The sequence below is a fragment of the Ceratina calcarata genome, unplaced genomic scaffold, assembly GCF_001652005.2.
Source record: "Ceratina calcarata isolate Rehan_Ccalc_2016 unplaced genomic scaffold, ASM165200v1 scaffold369.2, whole genome shotgun sequence".
In the NCBI taxonomy this organism is placed as follows: domain Eukaryota; kingdom Metazoa; phylum Arthropoda; class Insecta; order Hymenoptera; family Apidae; genus Ceratina; species Ceratina calcarata.
The window spans coordinates 756,401-778,998 of record NW_017160008.1 but is presented as its reverse complement, the minus strand read 5'-3'; the positions used below and the strand labels follow the sequence as shown (position 1 = coordinate 778,998).

Sequence of the window (22,598 nt, the reverse complement as noted above, 5' to 3'; positions counted from 1 at the left end):
AGTTTCGCTCGGGGGAAAACCCCTTACCATCCCTGTATGGATTTGCCTTGGCAGTAAGAGCGATTCCGCGGCGACGTGCGATTCTATTTCTCCCTGCGACAGTAAATTTCAGTCCGTTGTAAAATCGTGTAAGTCTTCCACTTTTACAGTTTTGTCTAATTACAAACGCGTTAAGGACGTTACCGATGGGAAGAATCGTAAAGAAATTTTCGGAAGAATGATATAGTATAAAAACAGGATATAGTGCGAAAGATCGACGGGACGTTATGGATCGGTCGGGTTTTCTTTCGCGGCGAAGCGGATAGGTAGGCGGAGCCAAGCGCGGAGAGCACGTGGCGCGCGTGGAACGAACGCCTGAAGCCACGAAGAAACTCGGCGTGCCGCAGTTACCTTTCGACCTGTCAACAACAAACGCGACGTCGCCGCTGCTCGCGTTCTTCGGTATCGCGCGAAAAATTCCTCGAAACTCGGTCTCGTGATAAGTGAAAATAAAACGTCGCGCTGCGAGACGGTTCGGTTTAATCATTCGGTCGAGACATAGGTGCTTTGGTCCGCAACCAAAGGAAAGTGAACAATTGTGTGAGTTTTCATGAAAATGCGACAGTCGATTATATTATTGGTCGACGAGAGAGGCAGTGAACGTCTTTGTGATAAGTGGAGGGGTTGACAGTATCACTGCGGTAGGGCTATTTCGAAGCCGTGATCCATTCGGTGGCCTCGAAGCTGACTGCGGGGCTCGGTGCCACTTTGGGGATGATTACCGTGTTCCGAGAGTGTCTGACAGGGTAGAATAAAGAATTTGGTTAGCCCGGTACCTACCGTGACTGGTTCACCGCGGGACGCGACATGCGGTACCGTTCGAAACGCCGTCGTTCGAGGCACGACAAAAGTGTCGTGTAGTATCGCGCAGGATATCGATTACCATATCTAGACTAGTTGGAACGATAATAGCAGTATAAATATCGTGCTCGTACGCTGCGGCATGCATTTAGTCGCGCCTCGTGTAACCAGCTCCGGTCCAGCCGTGATTACAGTTTTTCCAACCGCGGACAGAGATGAAAATAGCGTAACTGTAGATGCTACCGGGATGAACAACATATTTTCACGTATTATACAATATTTGCTGGATAGTTCGTTAGTCGACGTATTTGAGCACGCGTACCGAGCGAGATGAATATCGATGAACAATTAAATTTCTATACCTTGGATGTAGAAAACAGTCGTTGAAACGGTCCGTATTTATCGTATTGTGGCGTGGTCACAATAGACCCAACTCGATTCGCCATTCCGTTCGGTTATTTTGCCCGCGAGAAGAGGGCCGAATCTCTGAATTACGACCGCGTTCTCGGATAGGTCGAGCGTTTCGCGGCGGTCGGATTATTAGGCTGAACTTGGTATTCGGACAAAATCGCTGGACCATTAATTCGCGTTCTCGGTAACGAGGTCGATCGAGCGGTCTTTATTTCGAAGAACAGTTGATATTTCCCGTTGACTATCCGAACGCGTTAAAAATCACAGATACTCGATGTCGGCGTTGAATAAAATCGAATAACCTTTGAATAAATTATACGACTAACGGAGCGGTCGTGTCACTGCAGTTAAGAACCGGGGAAGAATACATCTCGTGATTGAAAACCACACATGCCTGGCAGATAACCTAATTTATTTTTATTTCTTCGACTTGTACAAGAATAAAATTTCGTAGTAAAAAACGCAGAACACACTATAATTTAGATTAAGTAGTAGAAAAAGAGGAAACGACGGAATTCTAGACGTGTGAAAAATTAATAAACAGGAATGCACGCGTTCTGCGCAAATACAGTTATTTCCAATTGTCGACAGGGGAAGGAAATGTCATTCCGGTAGCAAATAAGCGTATGCATTAATAGATTGTAGATACGAGGGCGAGCACAATATTTTAGTAGTCAGTGGTGGCGCGACACCCATTTCTCTCTCGCGATGCGTGCCCGCCTCTCGCATTCGTAATTCAACGAACAAATGTAAAAAGACAAGGAGACGGTTCGCTGAAAAGTACGTTGGTAGAGGGCAAGGCTCGCGAGCACGTAACGTTCCATCGAACGGTAGTCGCGTGACTGAAATCGATGGACAAAAGGCCGTCGTTTATCGCGATCCGCGATCCGGTAATCGTGGCTGCAGCGCCGCAATGCTGCAACCGATGCACCAAGCGAGACGCCTCCGAGAAGGGATCGAACGTGCCCAAACGAACTCCCCTAAAAATTAATTCTTCTTGACGAGCATTCACAAGATTGTTGATGCATAAATAAAACTACATAATAATTAAGAAATTGAATATAAAATAATTTATTAATTTATGAAATCATTAGAAAATTCAACCTACAATTTATATTAATATCAATTGACAATTAAGAATTTCGATGGATTGATAAAAATCATTTAATAGATTGATAAAATCAACGTTAGAAGTAAAAGGCACCCGAGACACTTGTTCACGCGATCGCGGCACATGTGAATCAATGGTAAACGGGTTTTTCCGGAAGACAGACGATTTTAACGGTTAGACTTGGGTAGAATGGGGAAACTCGATCCCCTTAAGTAGGTTCCTTTCGGACCAACCTTAATCCGCGAGAAATCATCCCTCGGAGCAGAGGGCTTACTTCAAGTCTCTTTGTCCCTGAACCGTGCTCGGAGACACCGGGGTCTGTCCCGTAAAGCGAGCCGACGGGCAATTCCCCGAGATTCGTTCCCCTCGCACGAAAATTATACCGACTCTTTCTTCGAGCAGTTGGCCGTTCCCTGATCGAGGAACAAGCGATGATTCCCTACTCAGTGAGCTCGTGATAAAAGAAACCGGTGATAGAGACAGAGTACAGTGTTCCGAGGAAGCAATGAGAGAAGGAAAGATAGAAGGGATTCGGGAATTGGATCCTGAAGCAAGTAGATAGATCAAGGTTTCAAAAGTCGAGGAGGCACGTTGTGAAAATCGTTGTAAAGAAGAGAAGAGAGAAGATCGAGGAAGAAATCGAAAGCGAGGGAAGAAGGGGATGTTCGACCTTGGTCTATGGCGATCTCGAGGGTTATTTTAAAAGGGGGACAAGGCCGCTAATGGAGGCGAGGCGAGCGGTTCCTAAGAGCGACAGCGAAGCGGGGAGACGACGGTCGATCGTGAACCGGGGCTGAAAATAAAGACCGGCGACCAGGTGGCGAACTTCGGCCGAGGTGGTGGAGGTACGGGATGACACCGGACAGGGATCCTCGACGCTCTTAGGCATCGACCAAAGGGGGTATTATGAACCTGGAATGGCCATCGAGTTCCCCGTTGCCCGTGGAGATTGAGGTATGGCCGCGGTAGCCGGCATCTATGGCTTCTCAGAGGAACGCCATACCAGATATTCCGACCATCGGCAGCATCCGTGAGTTTCACGTGAAACACGAAAATCGAATCGATTATAACCGCGATACTATCATATGTACGGGCGCATACCACTTTTGCTTGAGCGTTCACTCGCTTCCGGACGCCGCGGCGTTCTATTTTCTCTGCTTTTTCACAGGTGTCTAATCTTTCCGTTTGCAAGATAAAAATGTGATCATCATAAAACGTAGCCCGCTGCAAACAGAATCTAAAACTTATGATGTACAGTGCATAAAAGAAGACACGCCACTTTACACTTTGTCACTGACAGAAACACGAATTACTCAAATTGTATTTCCTGGGAGACCCTGTGAAAAGCAGACGAGTTATCATATATTGCATGCTCCATCGCAACGAATCATCCGAACGTGTCTTTCATCCCTCGAAAATAACGCTTATACCCTAAGTTTACCCGTGGCGAGTTTCTGAGCACACCAAATATCCTTTATTAAAATGCACGACCGAGCTGTATCGCGCGGGTGCGCTATGGTCTGTCTTAGAGAGTTTCCACCAGAAGCGAAGCCAGCGAAAGAAATGCATACATATTCCGCGCGATAAAAGTTGGCGGGAAAACGTGACGACTGTCCGGAAAAATTTACTTGCACGGGACGAACAGAATTCCGCAGAGAAGGGGTTGAGTCAAGGGGAACGGGCCGCTTACATTTTAATTGCGCGAAATTGGGTCGGGGAAATTTGCCAATTTCATTTTTGGACCTTACAACGTTGGAACAAAGAACTGGATTTAAACTGCGTTCATAAGAGAGAGAAAGAGAGAGAGAGGGACAGAGATAAATCACTCCTAAAGGGATTAATTTTCATAACTGTAGGATTTATTTTTATTTAAGCTGGGAAAAGGGAAAACTCATTATTGATCTAAAAGTAGAAGTTATTGGCTAGAAGACGGGATTCGATTCGAGGAATTGTTGACGTAAGGGAGTCTAGGAATCGCAGGACTGAGAGAGCTACCCCTAAGGAGGCGTTCGAGTAGAATGGGGAAAATTGAAAAAGGGGAGAGCTGCAGCCGGGGTCGGCGTCGATGGACGCGCAACTCGCATTTTCCAGTCGAGCTCCCATACCCGCATAAGGCCTTAACGCCGGGAAACTTGGGTAATTGAATAATGTAGATGCGTAATAGTACACGTGGTTCGTATCACTTGGTTACGCTGATCCTTTGTCAATCACTTTGCGCCTATATTCGCGCCGCTCGCCGGTTCCAAACACAGGGAACGGAAACACACGTGTCGTCTTCTCCCTATGAACGTTAAATCGATTCTCAAACAAGTTTGCCTATGCATAGTCAGGCAGAAAGGCCGCTCTCCTTAGTTCAATTTTATCCCAATTGATATTTTTTACAATGGAACAGCTCATTCTCTGTGTCGCTTCTGTTTATTTTAAGCTTCATTATCGTACATGTCTATAGATGCGATCTTATGAAATATGAAGATCGGTAAATACTGTGTCAGGTAAACTGAGTTAGAAGTTCAGAATTTTATGCCACAAGAATAATTATTTTCTATGGGATTTCTTCTCAGAGATTTTGTTCAGAATTTTTCAATTCTGTATCCCTGTTTAAATGCAATCAAATCCTACCGTATCTTTAATTTTATAGCGATTTCGGCGTGAACGGCCTTCTCATCATTTTAATAGAATCTCCGTACAAATGATACGATCAATGGGGAAAGATTAACTTTATGTGCGCCCTGTTTTATCGTTTTCTGAAGAGGAAAGAATTTGAAATAGCTCTTCTCAGTTTCGCGGTATACGTATGTACAATTCGTATACAGTTTCCTAGAAATAATGATAAAAAACGGTAGACATTGGCAACGGACAATTGTACGATAGCGTTCCAACACTTTTTGTCGCGATGACTTATGGGAATCGTCGTTCGTTCGCATTTACATTCTACTTCCTCTGCCAGGGTTACGCGTCACGCGCGATTAATATCCTGTCTTGTTTCTGATTTCCAAGCTCTCCTCTCGTGTCTATATTTCAAAATGAAATTACACGTAGAGATTTGGATCTGAATGATTCATATCATGCAGTTACTAATTTATCGAGATCAATACAGCAATTGTTTCTACATGTACACTAACTGTGTAAATTTATCGTTGATTGAATATGTAATTAAGAGCCGGCTATCCAGTTTGATAAAGAATTCACGATTCTCGACGGATGGGACGAGACTCGTCAGGATTCCCCTGGCACAATTAACAAATTAACAACTTCCATTAACAACCGTTAGCGTGGACCTCACTCGAGGACACCTATACATTTCATCGCTTCCCCTCGGTAATCAAGAGCCAAGCTCCCGGCAATTAAGACCCGATTCGATTCTCGTTTCATCTTGATTTCTCAAAAAACCAGCGCTCGCACAGGATCTCTCTATATGCGACTGTTTAATTATAGATGTTGGAACGCGGCGAAATTCTCCTGGGTCATAAATTGCGAATTCATGGTGTATCGTCGTGTCAAGTGTCGCGGTAAGATTAATCGCCGGTTTTCTTCGACCAGCTGCCCGCGTATCGATAATCTCGGTGTTGCACAGCAGCTGCATGCGTACAGTGAACAAGGTATATACATAGAGAAATAGGGGTGGGGGATAGGTGGTATAAGGGTTGAGACGGTGGCACGGTCGTGGGTTAATTGATTTCCAATAGCTGGCTGACCGGCCTTCGGACCCGCGTAGAAGCGCAACCGTGTATCCCCGCACTAGGGAGACCACCGATATGTTAACTGCGGGACACGCCGTCGTGCGTATGTTAAACGACGTCCGAGATTTCATACAGTGGTTTCGCACGAAGGTAGACAATGACTCGTGAAATGAACTCGATTAACAAGTTCCATTAATATGGAGAAAAACCGGACAGTGTACTTGTTTAAAAAACGTGATGCTAAACAAGTTCAAATTGCCGAGAATATACACAACACACTGCCTTAGTTCATACAGAATGGAATGGGTTTCACCACTATCGCGTGAAAATTAGTCTATTCAAGGGGTTAATGTCAACGTTAGCATCTGCATTCCGCTTTCTGCTCACTTTTGCTAAAGGGCGGATATGTCAGTGCAGAATCGATTAAAAATGTCGAAACGACTGAACCTGCCACTCGCACGTGCATCCTCAATCCGTTGATATTTGTCAGACAGCTGTTATAATGCCATCGGGCAACCTCTCCCCCTCTTTCTCTCTCTACGCGCTCTATATATAGTTGCGTTCGTATCAATATCAGTTAGGCGCACGTTGCACCAAACGACTGCTCGTTTGTACGCCGGTGATTTTGACGTATTAATTATCAAGCATGTCTTCGTAGCTCGTTTGTTATCGTCCGTCTGCAGAGTATCGTATACATATACATTCGTACGGAACATCTCGACCGATTCGCATCGACGATCGGGTTAAATTGATAAACGGTAACGAGGCGATAAGAGGCCGTCGAAACGGCCAGCAGGGACCGCGGGGGTAATTAATCGTGCGCGGCGGTTTTAAACGTCGTTATAACGGCTGCGTCCCCGTTATCGGCGATTGACGTCGCATCCCGATTTTCGCTCGATCCGGCAGCAAATTGATGCCTCGCTACTGAGGTTGATTATAATTCGTCACTTTAACTTCATTAACCGAGTCGACCCGGTTGCGGCCCGCGGCGAGAAAACAAAACGTGTTTGGTTTTCAGATGAAAGCACATTCGAGTGAACGAACGTGTCTCCGTGAGTGTATCGCGTTTGTCTCTCTGGAAATCTGTGAAAACGAGCTTCCGCTCGGGCCTCGTTAATCCGGCTTGGTACGTAAATGATTTTCCGTGTAAGAGCGAGAAACAATAGGGGGTAGGCGCGACGCGAGCTACCCCGGCGCAGTTTGTCGCGTAATCGAAGCGGCATCTCTGAATACGCTGTAGCGGCAAGTGTTTTAACAGGTTTCGACGTTACCGACCGTGTGGGTGTATCCGCGTTTGATACAGCGCCTACCCGACGATTGAAATCGTCGGACACGATTTGGTAAAATGCGATATCGCTGTTATAATCCTCCGTTAATCCTCTTTCCAACATTGCTACTTTACATCTCCGTAAAATCCGCGTGACATTTACGACACGGTTAATCGAAGGAAACGTATAGTATCTTATTTTCATGACGAATGTTAAACAACTATTTACTTGATAGTTTCGACGAGTTTCGACTGATTGAAATTGAAAACGGAACAGTCGCTGATTCACAAATTGGCAATTAGCATTTACGTGTTTGGACCGTGTCAGAGACGTTAATTAAGGCATGAGCTTGTTATTATCAGTTGGCACTTCCCGCGTTCTTCACCGATCTCGAACGGGAAGTGGCTGCTTTTCTCCTTTGGCAGCCACCTTCGACGAGATCCTCTCACCTGCTAACGTAACTATCTTCTCGAGAGGCAGAGGGCTGGAGTAGTCTCGTGACATAGCACGATTTCATCCCCCCCGTTCCATCCCCCTGCGGTATTATCCCGGAAACGCATGAATGGAAGCGCCCGTTTCAAGCAGATATCGTATCACGTTAAATGCGATTTGCTGTATCAATGAAAGTGAAGAAACTGAAACCGATATTTATTGTTTTACTATCTGAATGTGGAATACGTATTTTTAAAAAGACGTATGAATGAAATTTGTTCGGTTTTACAGTTTTTTATAATTCCAGCTGCTTTTTTTTTATATATTTGAACGTGTTTAGATAATGTGCAGACAGTTGAATAAAATTTCGTTGGCTCTATTTTCCGAGTTCTCGATGGAGGGAGAACGAAAAAAGCGGAATGGAGCAAGGAATGGGGTTTATGGCGCATGAAATAGTGGTTGAACAATAGGATTCGAGTTCCGATAAAATAGTAATACAGTTTTTCGCGAGAGCGTCGTTTCCGTTGCTTTTGCAACACCCACACGAGCGCGTAGGCTAGCGTAAGCGGGTCGCGCGTAAATGGTAAAATACGATGAGCGATCGGAGACAGCCTGGCAACGTGGACGCGCGCGATTCATGGTGATTCCCATGTGACTGTGCCGTTCATCGATCCGAGCGTCGGAAATAGGCGAGTGACCTACACCGTCGAGTATTTTCAGCCGACTTAAAATATTGCTAGCGTACCCGTCCTCTCGCATTCGCTGTTATCGTCTACTCTCCTCTTCTCTGCTCGTATCTCCTTTTTTCTTGACCAATAGAAGTAGGTTACCTGCCTTTTCACCCCCCGTACAATGGCTTAACGATAAAAAACCCATGTACGACGAGGGGAATTGGATGCAACCGAGCAATGTTTGCGAAGAACTCTCGGGGAACTCGATTAAAGCGGATTATCCAGCGTTAGGAATGAAATGTTAGTCTCCCCCCCTTTCCGAGTCGATAGTTCGAAACGATAAATATTCATCCTCGCGTGGATTCCTTGCCAGACATCCAGGAAAATGTCTCGGTGGCAAGGAAAATTGTGGCTCTCCTTTGATCCGATTTTCCATAGGACGGTCTTCGAACGTACTCGAAAGACGATTGAGAAGATTTTCTCTAATTAAATTGAATCGCGTCGTTTGAGGTGTGTCCCAGTTCTTGCACAAGCTATTACGTAATAATCTATTGGAATTAGAATAAATTAAACGAAACGGTGCAGTCTGACAGGTGTGCATTTAATTAAAACCTTTAGTAAGCATGGGTAACATTTAAGTAGTCTAGGAATGGGTTGCTCTTTTTTCCAAAGAAAATAAACAAGATGGCTGTGTCGTATATTATAATTCAACGTAAGATAGGATTATTGAAGAGCGTTCACACTGGCTCTGGTGAATGCCGGAGCGTGGATCGATTCGCGACACGTTTTTACGCGTGTGCGTGTGCATCGCGCTTCCGCGCCTTTTCCCCACGGGTTTTTCTGCCGCTACATAAATGATACTACTCATGCGTGTGAATGCGTGCATCGTTAACCCACGCACACACGCGCGCGAGAATAGGAACAAAGGGAGGAACTCGCGGAATCGCTCGGCTAATAAACTCATCGATCCTACCCCGATGCTGTCATCCCATCTGTGAGGAGAACAATGTCCAAGCCGCTGTACGCTGCCAGTCGATCCTACGATCCCCAAGGCGGGTCTTCCTGTCGATGGAACTCTGCTGTCACCGGAGCGAGGGTGGCTCTTTCAAACCCATCCACGCATAACATTCAGGGAAGACGTGGTTTATCTTTCTTTAGCATGAAAAACTGTTTACAATTATTCTTGTTTTTTTTTGTATCGGTATTGAAAATGCTCATCCACATGTAATATTGAGAAATTCTTATGAAAGATTCAAACTTTTTAGCCAGATTAATTTTGTGTACCACAGAACTCGCTGTGTACGTTGGAAGAATTATGGTAATGAGACCTCACCAGAATTGTACATAGTGTCACTACTCTTTACAGTAATTTCAGTTATTGGGAAACGGACTGAAACAGCGAAAACCCTTTTAACCCTTTCTGAAGTCTGGTACGTTACTTTGAGAAAATGTTCCACCGACTATTATTCTTCGGTATCGATCCAACGGGGAGTTGAAAACGCATTCAGCTACGTCGTTTCCGTTTCGGCAAGATCACGTCCGCCTGTTTGTTCGCTCGTCGAATTGCTGTTTACTCCGCGTGCTGCACTTTCGGCAAATTTTCTTCCGTTACGTATCCCACCGTTGAAATTTTTGTTTAGCCTTCCTATCAGACCTCGGCTCGTGAGACATCGCGACGAACACGTCCTTAGACGCGCCCCAATTGTCCAGCAGTTTTTTCTCTTCCGTGTCTTTCTATTATTTAAGAGATTCTTCTTTCGCTCGGTGTAATTGCGTTTGGTAGAGGACTTTTTGCCAGGTGTGGCATGAACAGTCGCCTACTGGAAAGTCATGATAAATGCAGCTTTTATGAAATGCGGCATCACTCAAGCTTCAAACGGATGCGCGTTTGTTGAATGGGACTAGGAATAATGCCAGGTTGAAAAGATTTCGTATTATAAGTTCCACAGAAGTAAAAGATGAGCTCTTTCATTCTTTGTCTACCACTACTTTGATGTCCCGCTTGACTCTATCGTTTCTCCATCCCCCGGGACTTTGTAAGGTCTTTGAGTTGTAACCCCTTTCGAGTTGTTACAACTAGTGTTCTCGCTATCGAACGTTAACTATGTGCTACGAGGGAGTGAGCAATTTCTATCTTTCGAGATTGACTTGTTAAAAGAAAGGGAAGTACGATACTTTTACAGTAGGTCTAACAGGCAATGTGGTTTTGGTCCTTTCCAAGTTTCTGTTTAACCTACTTGCTCGGCTACCGCGTTCGTTACCTTGATGAATATTTTTCTAGCGACACAAAAGTTCCGGGACAATTTTCGATTGGCATAAATTCAGAATCCGATCCACTGCGTCACTGCGAGTGGCGCCAAGTTGCTGGCTCAGCTTTCACGCTCGAAAAGATTCACGCTATCACCGTAATTATGCTATTATCGAGTGTCCATAGTCATTGAAGTGAAAAAAAGCGCGCATCATTTTACACTATGTCAGCACTGAATTCATTTCATGTTTTGTGAACAATTTTTCGCATACATGATGTCACATTTGTAAGAAGAAGATTTTTACATCGACTGTTCACATATTTCTATCACGACGTAATTTCTTCTTTAATAATTAAGCAATTGTGTAATAGGCAGAGTTTAATTTGAGGTGAATGAATGAGATTTAAACGACGTTCAAATATATGTAGTGACAATTGAATAGGGTTTCGATTTAATGGTACGAAGCTTGGGAAGCGAATCGGAATCGATCCGCTCGGGCGGAATACAGGCCTCCTCTTTCCGCATTGTATTTCCTCGCGTTTTAACTTGACCCTGAAACGGTTTCCGGCTTCGCGAAAATCGACCCCGATGACTCGGTCGACCCGTTTGGCAGAGGCCAGCATGCCGAAATATTTTCGGGTCTCCGCACACGTTTCCTCCTGTCCTCGTGTCCCTCTGTACCCGTCTTCGTGCATCGGTACATACAGAGTGTGTGTGTGTGTGTGAAAGCCAGGATCGCTTGGCGCAATGGAGTCGATAAGGGTAGCAAGTATCCCGGTGGCTGGCGCCATCTAATAATCATCCCCGGCATTATCATCCCGCGGTGAGTCGCAAGGGGTTGAAACAGCTCGCAGGGCTATGCAGGGCGCGCGGGTTTGTTTACGACAGTGAATTTCAACCCCCGCTCGGACGGTAGCATGTTGCGTTATGAATTTGATTGGATTGGAGCGAATTGGATTAGTTTGGATCGGCACGACTCGGCTCGCCTCGGGCCGGCCGCATCGGCGCGGCGCGTCTGCGGCTCGTGGCCACGACTGCGATTTGAAATATTGTCAGAAGGGACCATGTGGATCCGCTGACGGATGTGGTGTCGCCCGGTCGGAGTAAGAGGATGGGGTGAGGAAGGACGTAGAGATAGATACGGCCTCGCGCGGTACCCCACGCTTTCAGTGAGCCTAAAATTCACGCGGAACTGCTTTTGGTGAAACATTTAGAGACGAACAAAAAGAAACAGTAAGATAAAAGAGGATGCTTGTGCTCGTCGATGCGAAACGGCTTCGAGTATCTGCGAATTCGCCCCGAACCTCGACTCTTCATCGGATACATCAAACGCTTTTGGAGGTGTTTTTCCGTAAGCACTTGCACACAATTGATACCATGCCGCGTATGCTCTTTCGAACGCTAGAACGATTTCACGCATCTTTAACTTCGTCACAAAAAAAAAGATATGGGTGCAAATTGAACGGTGAACGCGCAAGTCGGGTTAAATTCTAGTTAATGACGCTTTATTCCTTCCTTCTTCTCTCTGCGCCCTCTCTCTCTTTTACTCTCTCCCTCTCGCATCGTTTATCGGTTACGCACGTTTTCATTCACGAGCGTGATCGCGAGCCGAATATTCTCGGAGTGGATTGAAACGAAAACAGTTCTGCTATTATTAGTGACAGGAAGCTTAAGCTTTCGAATATATTTCGAACGATCTTGAATAGGTGGCTTCTGGTAGCATTGTAGCTTTCATAAAGAATTTTCTCATTCGTCGCGTTTCGAAACGCGAGGCTTTTATTACAAACTTTTCAGTTCGCCAGCGGGAGCCGTAGCTATAATCTCATCGTCGATTGACTCAATTGTAGCTAAGAAATTAACTGTCTTAATCGTTGGGGTACAGCTGGGTTACTGGGTTGAAGACTAAATTACTTGACAGATAATGCCGACGAGGGTCATGTATCCTCGAGTCGGCTAAGGGGCTCTCGAATCGAGGATTGACTCTCGCCTCAGTATCAATCCTCGCCTCGTTCTCGCCACTTCGCCCGCTGCCGTTTTCCTTATCCGAATCGCGGAACAGCTGGAATTGGCCGTTTCGATGTTCGCGGCCCGTGAGAACTGGAGCGGTTATTTTATAAGCTCGTTAAAGCTGGCAGCTAACGGACGCAGTTCCCGTGGGAAGGGTCAGTAATTCGATGCACGTACACGTCGCTCGTTTCCGCGTTTACGCGGCCTCGTTCTACCCGTCGTCGTCGACGGGAAATGAACGTGCCTGTCCGTAATAACGATACCGATACACCAACCGATTTCACTCCCCCGCGCGTCTTTTCGGTTTCCATCGTGCCAGCAAGCTTCCCGAGGATTTCACCGACCGAATTCTGTCGCAGTGTTTCGACCAATCAAATCCCAGACCCAACTACGAAATTTATTCGCGGCGGCAACGATTCGATTAAGCAACGCGATTAAGCTGGCTCAACCGCGATCGCATCTCCTGAATTATTTGCTCGGAGGAGATTCCTATGGATTTGCGAATTTATGAAGCCAGATAAGAACTGTAATACCGGATATACTTGCGTTTAATAATTTCCGATGATAAATGCCGATAAGAGTAATACCAGGCTACGAATCATCTCGCAATAGTAATTCATATTTCATATTGATCTTGTCTTACTTGCATTTGGAAATCCGTACGAAAAATAGACACCGGAGTAATTTTTCTCTTTAAAATCAAACTATGTCCTGCCACTATCTTCAAGAAATGCTCTGTGCTCTATTTAAAAGATGTACGTTTCTGATCCACTGCCATTGGTTGGCTTCGTTTGCAAGGATCGTATGAAAAGAAGGAGAAAAAATTCCTGGCTAACATCTTGATTCGCTTGCCAGGTGGCAGCGAATTTCGGTACGTAATATCGACTCGCATTGAGGGGCTTGTTACTGGCGAATTCGTCCGGATCAGGGTCATCCTGGACGTTTCATTGATGCCTGACGCGGTACATTCACGGGGGTAACCAGAGTTAACCACTCCCATCGAGGCCATGAGAACCTAGGGGAAACTGACCTAGATAACTATGCCCACCGACCCGATTCGCCCCATCTTCAACCGAAGCCGGTGAATGGATCCGACATGACGCACACACCATACCTCCCTCTCTCGTTTCTGCTGCTGCTCCTCCTCCCCCCGCCCCCTCATCTATAACCTTATTTCCTTTACATAACGAGGAGTTCGAAAAAAAACTCTTAGGGTTGTTTCAAGCGAATGTAAATTTGTTAACTTAGTCGGTTTGACTTCATAATGATCTGTAGGAGATTTAGTGTCAACAGTCATTTTAATCCATATTCATTATATCTGACATAATTCATTGCGTTTGCATTTTTATACAGAATTTTGTATCTAACAAATATGACGAAGAAGTAACGCGAACTAGTATATTCGTTATCAACTTACTGGCACTGAACTTTGTGTACCTTTTGTGCAGTGCAACAGAAAGAAAATTACTGAAATCGTTTCAATATCAATAGAAGTAATATTCGTACAAAAATTAATGTCAAATATAGAAGTAATGGCGATAAGAAGTGACGAATTGATTGTAAGTTCAGTGTAAGAATGCGCACGTGTTTCAGTACTTCTAACATTTACGCTGATACCTGATACGATATCACGTGAGGATCTTCGTGTGTCCTTTACAGTCTGCGCTTTCACCAATCACGCGTGCATTATGCTGGTCTTGTAGCCGACGTGACAAGGTAATTACGCGTGGACGGATTTGGCAGCTTAACGTATGAGGGACAGTTCAGGGTGCTCAGGGTGTCAACTACAGGAGGGTTTCTCTTCCCTCAGGGAGCGGCTTCGAAAGAGGGAGTTTAGGAAACTCGTACGACAAGTTACGTACGTCGTTGAATGAAATGGTTTCCCGAACAAAGTACGGATTCGCGTTGATCGTTACCGCGGCTCGATGAATATTCGCCACGGGCTATTATTGTTTCTGTCCTTGGTGGTACGATTTCGGATATACGACTACAATGCATACACGTTTATTTTCGGAACACGGAGATCTTGTAACATTCGATCCAGAGATATTTTGTTCGCCATTGTTCTCTGTTTGGGTCTGATTTATGGTAGCGCATATTGTTTCTAATGTGTCAAAGCGTTACAGAAAAATTGTTGCAGCCATTGTTACATTGGCTAAGACCTATACATTCCGAATGAAATGCTGAAACGAAGTTATCACGTTTTCCATGTGCCATATGCAGGATGTACAGATGACGAATGTAAATAGTCAATGTGCACCAGCTGGGCTAAATGTTTTATGATTCAAAATATCTCATAGGAATAAATGAAGTCGAGCAATCTGATTTTAATAAAGTTTCAACGGTGGAAATTCGATTGGGTATAAATTTGAACGCAATAAGTTTCGTTGAAATTCGTTTTCCATGTGCCATACGTATCCTAGCGATTTTCATAGGAAGCCAATAATAGAAATGCCTTCGACGATATTTCGATTGTACGGGCGGTACGTTGCCCAGTTGCCTGTGGAAATGGAATCGGGGAAACGCTGTACATAGATGCATTGGCGAAAGTCAATCCGCGGGGACTCTAACGCACACGTGATTATCGATAAATGTAATTTGCGACACGCGTGCTGCACCGGGCCAATAATAGATTTCCAATTCGCCGGGTAGAAGGTTTCCATTAGACGGCGGCGCATCCGAGCCTGCTGCTATTTCAACGTTAATTCGGGGAACAAATGTTTGGGGCTATCTCTATCCCTGTCTCTCTCGCTCTCTATAGAAATGGCGTCGCAATCGCGACACAAGGAAACTTTGAACCGTGACGCGATTCACTAAACTGTTCCCCGATTTTCTCCTTCATCGAGTTGCTGATTTCGTGGTACCAAGACAAATATATTGTCGAAGACGAGTCGTGAAACTTAAGATTTAATTGGACGAACTAGTTGTATGATACAATTGAGAAGTGCAATCAATTTCTTATTAAAACAACTCGAATTTTATATAAAAAATGATCATACAATTTAAATTGAGTTCTTCCATTATAATCGTTCAAACGAATGCGGGAGTCATTCGATTAATCATCCATCGAAGATTTCCATGAATTTGCAAGTTAGAACAGTCGAACAGTTCGCTTCGGAAAGAGGCGCTAGGGACGTTCGACAAACAGAAGCGGGAACTGTTATTTTAACAGGTTGCACATCGGGTATCTCGACTCGTTTAATCTCTTGTTGCTCCGAATGTGGATCTCCCGGGAGGTTCTCGTGTCGAAAGAAGCGGCACTTGGTAAGATCAATCGTTGAGGGTACCCACACAGTAGCCGCCGTTCCATTGTCTTCTTTTGACGCGATGAGTCTCCTCGATGGTGACTGCTTTGTCACAATGAGTTTAATACCCGGCACCCGAATCACCCTCGAGTGCCGTATCCCTTGTCTTAAACTTTTCCCCTTCGTTCGGACCCGCCGTTTCTTACATTTGCTATCGTTAAACTTGTTACTCGATCAGAACTACTTCCACTGTTAATGGAAGCTATCAAATCCATTTCAGTTTGGATCATCTCAATCGTTCTGGACTTTATGTCTGCCTCAATGTATAACTGCTACCTTGTAATAATTTCGTTGTTATTGTGGACGATTTTATCTCGTAAACTCTAAGAAGATCTCATAAAATATTTTTATCCTTCGTGTTTGAAATTCGTAATTCCATTTTATCGGTTCGGAACATTTGCCACGATATAACGAAAAATTGATACTGATCATCTTTAAGTAGATGACACAGCTATTGTGTACAATCGTTCTCTGGTAGGGAATGCATATCCGGGACGCAGATGGACATCGAATTGGCCGAATTATTCTGCGGGTCAACGCAAAGATGCGCGGTAGGGAAAAATTCGTTTCGGTAGTGACACGGAAACGAAAACTTTAGCGGTGTGTAATTTGAAATAGGGCGGCCAGGCTGCGGATGCTAGCAGGCACAGCGTCGTTGGCTTAGCTCCACGTCGCGTTGCGGAATTGTATTTCGGTGGCCCACATACACGGATATTTATTGGCGTGTCTTAACTTTCAGCTAAGGAATTCCTCCGGCGAGAAACTTCGCCCACCGGTCGATCGACCCGGCTGCCCCCGAGAACTTTCACCGGGTGGGAAACCCATTCGAAAAGTTGCCTCGATCCCCCCCCCCCCTTTTGATCCTCCCCGCCAGGGAAAAGTCTTCCAGTAACTTCCTTTCGACAGATTGTCGATTTTCTTTGTCTTGGCCAATTAGCGTCTTGCTTCCTCGTCGGTGGAATCGATTTCTGATTTCTGAAGGTCCTCGCTGTTTAACGTTCCGCGAGATTCAATTAGCTTGTTCATTTTCCCTTTTCTTGAACCAATTATCGGTACCAAAGATGAAAAGCGTTTGTAACCGAGAGTAAAATTGTTCTATTCTTTAAAGAATCATACTTAGGTATGATTTAATCGTTTTGTACATTTAATACTTTCTGTAATAGAAAAATATAATTTAACATCTTTATCATTCAGTCACTTCTATTACTTTTCATTATTTCTTAGTTATCTTAATAGCACTATTCAACTTTATTTTGCCCATTAGGAAAAGAAAGTTTATTAATTGCTCGAGCTTGTATCTAATTTACCCCCGACTCTACTTGGGAGCATTTAAAGTTCTGTTCTTTCCCAGGTAAAAGTTTACCGTTCCGCAAAGGTATTCCTTGCGGAATGTTTGAGTCTTGCTCGTGTCTGCTTAACGTAATTGTAGCCGACATCGGAACACAAATCCTTCCTCTGTTTACCTACTGAAACGAACCGGGTACAGCCACTCGGATTTACTGGGTGTCCATAGAAAGTTGATCTGTTTAGAAGAAAGAATAGAACAACACTTATCTTGGCAATTCTGTTCCTCTCTTGTTCCTTACTTATTTTCTTTCAACATTTATTCTTTTCCGAGCGATCAGCTCGTTTAATTCCCTACGAATTAATTTCTTTGATCAGACTACTAAAGGGATTTCATCATTCGCTTTTTATTAAATCCATATGCGATTACAAGGTACAGGGAATTTTTGTATCGCGTTCAAAGAACATTTTAAAGCGCGTTCCGCTTTAAAATATTCCATCAGCTGGGATGATAAATCGATCGCACGGATTCAAGTAGTACAGATCTATAGAAGGGGCGGCAGCTACGGGGCAAGTGGTAAGGTCCCCGCATCTATGGTCCGACCCCGATAGGGAAACAAGCAAGCGCGCGGATCGACGGAAGCGGCCGACCTGAATTTCAATGAAACTTTGCCAATTTGTAATAGAAGGGCGGTGGGCCGGTCGAGTCGAATCTACCGGTATAAACTTTTTAATTCGGCTGTTTCTGCACCGCTTCCTCATTTAGAACCGGGCCTTGCAACCTTTCCGGATCTTTGATTATCCGCGAGAACTTGCCGGCACAGGCGGGGATGGCAAATTGGCGTGATTCATGCTTTTCGTTAACGATAGAAAAAAATTACTGTTCGCGGTACTTGGAAGTTAGTTCCGTTATTTTATATCTCGTTAAAGATTCTCGGATCCTGAGAACTTCGAGCAATGTTTCATTGGCTGTTTGATACGATAATTATATGAACTGATGTCGTTTTATTAGCAGTAGGGTCAATGGTTTTAAAATTACATTTGTAATAAACGTTAATGCACGAGATTTACGACCTGAAAATAGAACTTCTTGGAAAGAAAGTAAAGAAAAGCGGGTGAGTCGTTCAAGAGGCAACGCACTCGGCGTAAGTAGTCGAGCCCGGTCTATGGTCAAGCGTGCACTACTTGAGAACGTACTGACCTTGGCTCAATGGTGTCTCGGGCACGCCGCGGCGGTCGATCAGCTGATTCGAATATGGTGGACAAGAAAGAGAATGCACCCTGCGGGGGGTCGAACGGGAGGGTGGAACGAGAGTGGAAACTGAATAAACGGGAAAAAGATGGAACGGAAGAAACTAGTAAAGAAGGGAGAAAATCGCGGGGCACAGGAGTTCCCGTCGGAGGACCAGGAGTAGCTTCCGGGGTGTCGGAGGGGCTTGTCGTCCCCTCCACGAGGGGACGAGACTCGACGGAGAGGGATGTATTGATTGCGTGCGGCTAGTGCGACGAGGAACGGCATCCGGGGGTTGAAAGGAGACCGACGGAGGATTGGGAGTAGGGCAGGCTACAAGCGGAGACAAGGGGCGGTGGATGCCACGGGAAGCGTCGTCGTACAGGTGCGAGAGGGAACTGACGAAGGGGAAGATCGCGAGGCGGGATGGTGGGACTTGAATTATAGCAGAAGAAACAAGATAAGGGGAGAGGCGAAACAGTACGCGGGAATGGTAACGGGGGAATTTGCATAGAGCGAGAAAAGGAAATAAAGAAGCCGGAAGGGGACCGTTATCCGGGACCGCTTACGAAGAAACGGAAGTGTAGCGAAAACGGGGAGTGATTGTGCGGCCGATAAAACGCGCGGTATGTAACAGGAAGAAAATAGACCAACTCGCTGCGAATAGAGATATAAAGGAAAGGGGATAGTAAATACGTAACAACGCTTGCTCAAGCTGTTTACGTAACGTTTTAGCGAAACTACATCTAAGTAAATTTTTATGGACTGTGAAATGAATCGATGAATGGAATGAACGATACATATCTCACTTACTAAACCTGGAATGTTATTACCTTCCGTTCTTTCCTAAACTTGAATGAGTCAACAGCTACTCTTAATGCCAGATAAAAATATACCTATTTAAGCTGACTGATATTGGTTTTCCTGTATGCGAGTACAGAATAATTTGTGCGAGAACCGTGGGTTGAAATAATTACAGAAATCCATAGGATCACATAAAAATCTCGGTGGAAAAAATCTGATGGTTTAATCCGACGGTCGTTGGAACGAGGTTCTCAATCCGAGTCCGAGGTTCATTCATCGAACAAGGAAAAAAAAAGGCGTGTGCCGCGGGTAAATAGGGGGAAATCAATTGTCGGCCGTCGCCCATTGATCGGGAAGGTGGTTCGATCGCGGGACCCGGTTGGAATTTGCCCCGTCGCGTTCGTTCGTGACTTCCATGGCACCATCGCGGCCGACCTAGATCGCAACGACGGCGACGGCGGCAACGTGTTCCGTTTTCATGTGGACAGACCTTACCGTGAAAGTTCTCGTCGCGACCGGGACGGAAGGAAACGGAATAGCATGTGGCAGCATTGCAGTCTGGCCTAGCCTAGCGGCATTGATCTCACTTTCTCCTTCTCTCTCTATTTTCTCGGCTCCACTCCAAGTTGAAAGAAGTTGAATGACAAGTTTACGCTACTGTCAGCTGCGTCGTGAGTGACTTCTCGTCTCGTTCTCGTCGACGCAGACGTCGAATAAAGTTGCCAGTACTTCGCGGCAGAGAATTCACCGTCTTTCATTCGATATATCTAGCGCGATAGAGTTGTGAGCTTCAGTAATTTAAGAGAAACTCCGCAATTCACACTTAATTAACTTTTTAACATTTATTCAATGATTATAAAGCAAAAGAAATTACTGGTTTTACTTCATCAACACCGAGTTCCACTTTCATGATAAAAAGTTTCTACCTGATTCGCTGCGCTTTCATACAAGATAGTAATCCGAGGCAATTCTTTCTATCACGAAGGGCGAACTCGTTTTTTTTTTTTTCTGCTATTCTCGTAACTTCCGACAATTAATCTCGGGTTAAAAGCTGCTTAGAATCTCCTCTTTTTATTTAAAATTACAATGTTATCAGTTTGAACTGGCGTTGGCCTGAAAATTGATCACTATTACGACGCGAGACGCGACGGACGAAGTTTCGCTTTCACGCTTGTTATTTTTAGTTGGGTATCACGTGGAAAATTGTAGCGAGATAAGCGGGTGATAAACTGCGTAAATCCTTTGATATTGTTCTCCTCTTCTCATTGTGTGAATGTTGTTTCTTCATCTAGCCACGACTTTCACAATACTCAATTATTTCCTGTATCAATTTTTTTAATTAGGAATTTGTAAGGCTATATTTTCTGAACTACATGACTTGACGTCTGAAACGATGTCAGATCAAAATTTAAGTGACACAGCCAATATATTTTACTTTTAAAATAATTGTCTGATCTCTGGTTCATAAAAAAGTCTCGTTGTCAGGTTTGAAACGGAGTTAAGCACGTATCTAGCTATTCATTTTTAAGGAGACGTAGGTGGCAGGTGGGGAGATTTTAAGCAGCGGTGCACACGCGTGGGCCATTCATTCATAATCCAGCCGATGAATATGTAGCACCGTTCTCTCGTTGCTGAACTTGCGAAATATCGCACATCAAGGTAGAGTGTGCTACGTAGCCGACATTATCTAGTGTCACTACGACCCTGCTCCATCTTGTAAATCGATGCGAGAACGTAAAGACCAACGTGCACCCGAGACGGGGGTTGAAAAAAAAAGGGTCGAATGTCGGATAGAAAAATCGCTTCGATATAAATTCTCCGTATCTGGACTTGGCTCTGTTAACCCTCAGTTGATATTGCCTCACCGACCACAGTTGTTCCACTTGTTCGTTTTTTCGGTATGCTGCATTCTGTCGTTTCTGATTCATACAACCCACAGCCAAGGACTGACTTAAATGAAATCCACTCTTTTACAATTTACGACTTTTACGCCGACCACCTTTCTTTCTAAGACAGAGTTTAAAGTACCTCATTTTAAAAACAAAGATTTGAGTAAAATTCTTCAAGAAAGAATTTCGGAGGTAAGAAAAATTTTTATAGCACGAAGAACCGAGGCTCATTCTTCATTCCTAGGTGCAATCTTATTTTTATTCGCGAGAAATAACGTCGACGCGTCTCGCGCCAAGTCGCAGATGAACTCTTTGATTACCGGTCCCTCTTTGTGACGCTTTGAGGCGCGCGACTTCGAGGCCAGGCGAGGAAACCCGATTGCGGACTACGTAATTTCAACGGGAACGCGGGCGCCGGGATCGTTGGGCAAAATGAAATCGAAGAAACTAGAAAGGCTAAGACCGAGATATAAGATGCATTACAACGACGGTGAAATTTCTCGTCAACGTCCTCGTGAAATTGCAAGATGTATACGAACAAAATCATTAATTCGTCATTTCTTTTACAAGTCTCACACGGTTTGTCTGGCAGTCCTTGGAAATTGCTCATAAAATTATAAATGATATTATAATAGCTATATTTTAGATAAATCTTCCTCGCGTTTAAGAATAAATTTTCATAAAGATAAAAGCAACAGAACGATAGTTGATAAGAATATAGACACAAGTTTTATGTATTTACGTATTTTACCAGTCTTACTCTTAATTGTACGCAAATATCAATCACAAAGGTGCACACTATTGTACAGAATATGTGGTCTTCACGCGACAGCCAGAAATTATTGATCCGGCGATACAGGAATAATTTTCGACGATAAATTTTCCAAACAGTCGTCAAATAAAGTGGGGCAGACTAATTCCACGTTTGACGAATCAGCTTTTCATTTCAGAGAGCATTTATTATTATTCTAATAATTAAATGAAGAAAAGACACGAATAATTTACATCTGGGTTAATAGATTGGGTATTTTAATCTTCTTTTAAAATACATTGGACAAGACTTTCATTAAGTAAAGAGAGAAAGAGAAATGACTTGAACATTCCTGTAGTGACTATCACGTAGTCTTCAAATTTCGTAGAGGCAGTCTTCGTTTTCACAGAATTAGAAGGAAGCAAGGGCTTAGGACAGTCAGGTGTTGGATGCTAAGAAAATCCTCTGGCTTAGAGAGTTAGACAAGTGATGTTGCTAAGGAATATTATGATATATTTTTTATTAGAAATAACTTTTTCATATTTCGAGCACAAATCGTAATTTTATATCTTAATACATACATTTAAAGATATTCTATCTAGCTGTAGTTGTCAGATCCAAAAAAGATTCTATGAAATTTCCTTCTAACTCTATTCGTTACGAAG

The 22,598-nt window shown here is 44.2% G+C and overlaps 1 protein-coding gene across 25 annotated transcripts in view; it reads left to right on the top strand.

Moving 5' to 3' along the window:
• shaker (potassium voltage-gated channel protein Shaker) overlaps window positions 1-22,598 on the top strand; it is a 154,958-nt gene that overhangs the window by 100,670 nt on the left and 31,690 nt on the right. Inside the window, exons 1-2 of one of the 25 annotated variants that reach the window (XM_018025947.2) lie at window positions 345-579; window positions 2,765-3,392. The exons of 19 other annotated variants lie outside the window; for them this stretch is intronic. In XM_018025947.2, coding sequence (XP_017881436.1) covers window positions 3,319-3,392 — 74 coding nt within the window. In that variant the 5' untranslated portion in view covers window positions 345-579; window positions 2,765-3,318. Of the gene's footprint in view, window positions 1-344; window positions 786-2,363; window positions 3,393-11,758; window positions 11,779-22,598 lie in introns of those variants that run through there. 5 more of the 25 variants (XM_018025946.2, XM_026814205.1, XM_026814206.1 and 2 more) reach the window with 5 other exon arrangements.